General features: G+C 44.9%; 1 protein-coding gene across 1 annotated transcript; it reads right to left on the bottom strand.

Moving 5' to 3' along the window:
• Positions 1–2250: 2250 nt before the first annotated feature.
• On the bottom strand, positions 2251–4122 carry LOC119299262. Its single transcript, XM_037576510.1, has 2 exons — positions 3888–4122; positions 2251–2754 (listed from the first exon to the last, which is right to left on the bottom strand). Exons 1-2 carry the CDS (start codon positions 4120–4122, stop codon positions 2447–2449), a joined length of 543 nt encoding a protein of 180 aa, XP_037432407.1. The 3' UTR covers positions 2251–2446.
• Positions 4123–4167: the final 45 nt, after the last annotated feature.

Genomic DNA, 4167 nt, shown 5'->3' with positions numbered 1-4167 from the left:
GTCACCTAGAAAAGCTTCAACAGCCGTTGAAAAAAGCTTCAACCATAGACATAGAAAGCTTCAATGGCATTGCACAACAAGGAAAAGCTGCAACCGTTGTTGGATTTTGCTACTACCGGCAAAGCTTTTTGCTACATCCATCAGACAGAGCTACGACCTCGCGAGGACGACAATGATTTTTTTGCTGCAACCGTAGCAGGCTTTTGCTACTACCGTTGGAGGTTTTTGCTACATCCAGTAGATAAAAAAGCTTCAACCAGACAACGAAATACAGGAAAAGTTACAACCGTTTTGACAAAAAGCTTCAACCCACAGATGAAAAAAGCTTCAAACAGAGATCGAGAAAATCCTCCTCGACGACGACCACGGCGTCTCTCTGTGTTTTTGTTGCAACCGCAGAGTAAAAAGCTGCAACACTTTGTGAAAAAAGCTTCAAGCTCAGGTGAAAAAAGCTTCAATTGGCATGGTGGAAAGCTTCAATCCGCGAGAAAAGCTTCAACAGGCATAGAGAAAAGCTTCAACCGATGAGATAAAAAGCTTCAACCTGACTCGCCAATGGCAGCGAGCAGCGACGTTGAGAGCTGCGTCGGCGACAGACAGTCCAGCGACGACAGCGGCTGCTAGGTGCTGCGACGACAAGGGGTGCGGGTGTGCTTCAAGACGGCGCCATTTTTTGCTACGAGGGGGCGATGGGCTTTTTGCTGGACCGGGGGGCGAGTACAGATGCTGCGACGGGGACGGGGACGGCGGCCGGCGGCGGCAGGGACGGAGAGCGCATCCAGCAGCGTGGGACTAGGAGGGGGGGAGGAGGAGGTCCAGGTGAGGGGGCTAGTCGTCGGCGACAAGGAGCGGCTGGGGTGAGGACGCGGTGAAGAAGAAGAGGAAGAAGTCAACGCGGGGGAAGGGGGCTCGAGGAACAGATCTGACGGCTCGAGCTCGCGGATCGGACGGCTGGGCCTTGACCGGCCCAACGCTTGGGCCGGTGCGCCGGCGCAGATCACTGCCCTTAGCGTTGGGGGTTGACGAGTCAAAATTCCATGTCGGGGCATTAATTAAGTTGTGTTCTCCCGTCGTAGTGATGACAAAATGTTATCGTCTGTACTGTCATTTTCTGTGTTAACGAAAACAAAGGATTGTTGGTCTAGTAATGTTTGTTGTTTCAGGTGGTAGTAACCATCAAATGGGTTATCTATCGTTTGTACTCAGGGCCTAATGTAATCAGCAGGAAAATAAATCAGTTTCTTTCCTTTCTGTTTTGCATGCACGCCCGGGATCGCTTGTACACGCGTCTCCACTAGTTTTCGTTTACTGTTAAGTACAGTAGGTACGAGCTCCGGATTATGTGCATTTTGGTTATTCAGAAATTCAGAATGCACCCCAGATCTCTAGGAAAATTCAGACTTTGTGGTCTACACTGGAAAATTTTAGAAATCAAGACACTTCCCAATTCCTGATAATTTGAGAATGCATCAACATATTGCAAAAGGAAAATCAGAAATCTACACATGACCATAGCGCTGACAAATTCAGAATGCACTCCCATATCTCTAGGAAAATTCAGACTTTGTGGTATGTATTGTTCAAAAATTCAGAAATCAAGACACTTCCAATACCTGAATAATTTCAGAATGCATCAACATATTGCAAAAGGAAAATCAGAAATCTACACATGACCATAGCACTGACAAATTCAGAATGCACTCCCGTATCTCAGGAAAATTCAGACTGTGTGGTATGTATTGTTCAAAAATTCAGAAATCAAGACACTTTCCAATTCCTGAATAATTTCAGAATGCATCAACATATTGCAAAAGGAAAATCAGAAATCTACACATGAGTTCCTCAAAAAAAAATCTACACATGACCATAGCGCTGACAAATTCAGAATGCACTCCCATATCTCTAGGAAAATTCAGACTTTGTGGTCTGTATTGTACAAAAAATCAGAAATCAAGACACTTTCCAATTCATGAATAATTTCAGAATGCATCAACATATTGCAAAATATTTCAAAATTCTACACATGAGCATAGCGCTGACAAATTCAGAATGCACTCCCATATTTCTAGGAATATCAGACTTTGTGGTCTGTAGAGTAGAAAAATTCAGATTGCATTCCTGATAACTTCAAATGCATCAACATACTGCAATTTTTTTTACAAATCTACACATGACCATAGCGCCGACAAACTCAGAATGCATCACCAGCGTGTACAAAAATTCAGAAAAATAAAACACACTCATCGTGCGAATACTAATACGTTGACATTCAGACCAATTCAAGCATACATTATTTCTGATAATCCATATTTGATTCTGCCATGCATAGCAGCAGTCGAACACACTCAACAAGCATGACACTAGAGGAGTTCTACTGATGGAACTACAGCCGCACACATTAAGTTCTACATATTTCTAGTCTTGACAGACAGGGTCCTGCAACTGCTCACATGCCAGTCATCCGCAGATCACCCACTTTGTGGCAGTTGTTTCGCCTGTGACCTTCAATTCCACAACTTTTGCACCTTGCTGGTTTCCGAACAGGCTTCGGGGCATCACCACGGTCCGGGCAAGTAGTCCGTTTGTGGCCCTGCTTGCGACATATGCTGCAGAACCTCGTCCACTTGCTCAGCCCCTCGTACGGTGCCTTCTCCCAGCTGGTTGTTGGGCACCCCATTTCTTTCCGTTTCTTTGGCGCCAACAAACCAACGAGTCTGTTCCCACTGTTACTCGCAGAATTAGCATCATCATTCACTGTATGCGCCCAACAAGCAGACCAAATAAATAGAAGATAATCCAGGAGGGTACAAACGCGTACCGCAGATCCACAAACAATTTCCTGCATGCATTTTGTTCTTAACACATTCAACCAACTATTCCCGTGCCGTATTTCAAATCCCTTCTCCCACAAGTAGAGAATGTAATCCAGGTGGGGCATTCACATAGGCCACCCCGAGTGTATCGAAGCTCATACCCAGGGCTGGCACAATTACAATGCTGCCCGGTTTGTCAGCGAACCCCCGTATTGCCTTCTCAAGGGCGCTGGGTCACCCAGGGCAAGGCGCTCTTACTGGAGTAGGAACTCCAATTCTAACCCTGCATTTTGATAGATTAATATGTGACAGCATGTATTTCTACTGGAAATGAAGCAGATGGGTGTCCTTCTTGTGCCTACATTCAGGAATTTCGACATTTTGGATGTCAATTACTTTTCAATTTTCACCAGCCATGACCCATAGGATTTGTGGTTAACTCAAGCTGCATCTCAGAAACCTTCCCAACCTAATTCTGGAATATACTCACTAAAGTTATCCTCAAAACAAACCAAGCCTAGCATGCTTTTCTTTTAAACACACATGCTCCTAGTACCTCCATCTATGGTTATGGACATAATATGTACACCAATTCTAATTTGTATTTCGCCTCTCATATCTTTCCCACAATCTGTACATGAAATATCTTAGCATGCCTGATCACCCTGTGTTCAGCATATCGAACAGTCTCGCTTTTATCCCACCCTACATTTCCTTGTTCGATGATTTATGTATCCAAATATACATTTTCCAGCTCAGTGTTGATATCTATTCCCTCGCATCAGTACGCACTATCCATAAAAGCAGACTGACATTGGCATGCTCTCTGTTTTAACCATGTGTTCGTGCTACTATCTAAAAACACCTGCCATGAGGAAAGCACACAAGCCTACCACAAAATCTGCATACAACAATTCCAATTTGTATATTGTCTACCTATTTTCAAATTATGAAACTAAATCCTCCTGCATAATTGACCAGCCTATACAAATGTGAGCTCATCGGATTTGAAGTACACCTAAAAATCAGACAAACAACCCCAAATGCAAACACCATTATTAACCAAGAGATTACCTTCGAGTCCAGCCTGGAGTTTTTGGATCAATCTGATCAATAGATTGCTTAGATGCTTGTGGTTCATCATCGCTCCCGGCTGCGAGTGCCCCATCCGCCGCACAGATCTGCCTGTCGCCATGGGGGTTAGCTCTTCAGCCCCTATCGCCACCGCGGGGTAGTGGAGCGGCTCCATTGGAAGCTGGTTGTCGTTGACCTCTTCCACCACGGCGGCCCTACAGGCGACCAGAATCATTTGGATCAGAGCCACATATCCATTGCAAAAATCCCCGAGCAGAGA

The sequence above is a fragment of the Triticum dicoccoides genome, chromosome 5A, assembly GCF_002162155.2.
Source record: "Triticum dicoccoides isolate Atlit2015 ecotype Zavitan chromosome 5A, WEW_v2.0, whole genome shotgun sequence".
Taxonomy (NCBI): domain Eukaryota; kingdom Viridiplantae; phylum Streptophyta; class Magnoliopsida; order Poales; family Poaceae; genus Triticum; species Triticum dicoccoides.
The sequence above is the reverse complement of the archived record's forward strand: the minus strand, read 5'-3'. Positions and strand labels throughout refer to the sequence as shown.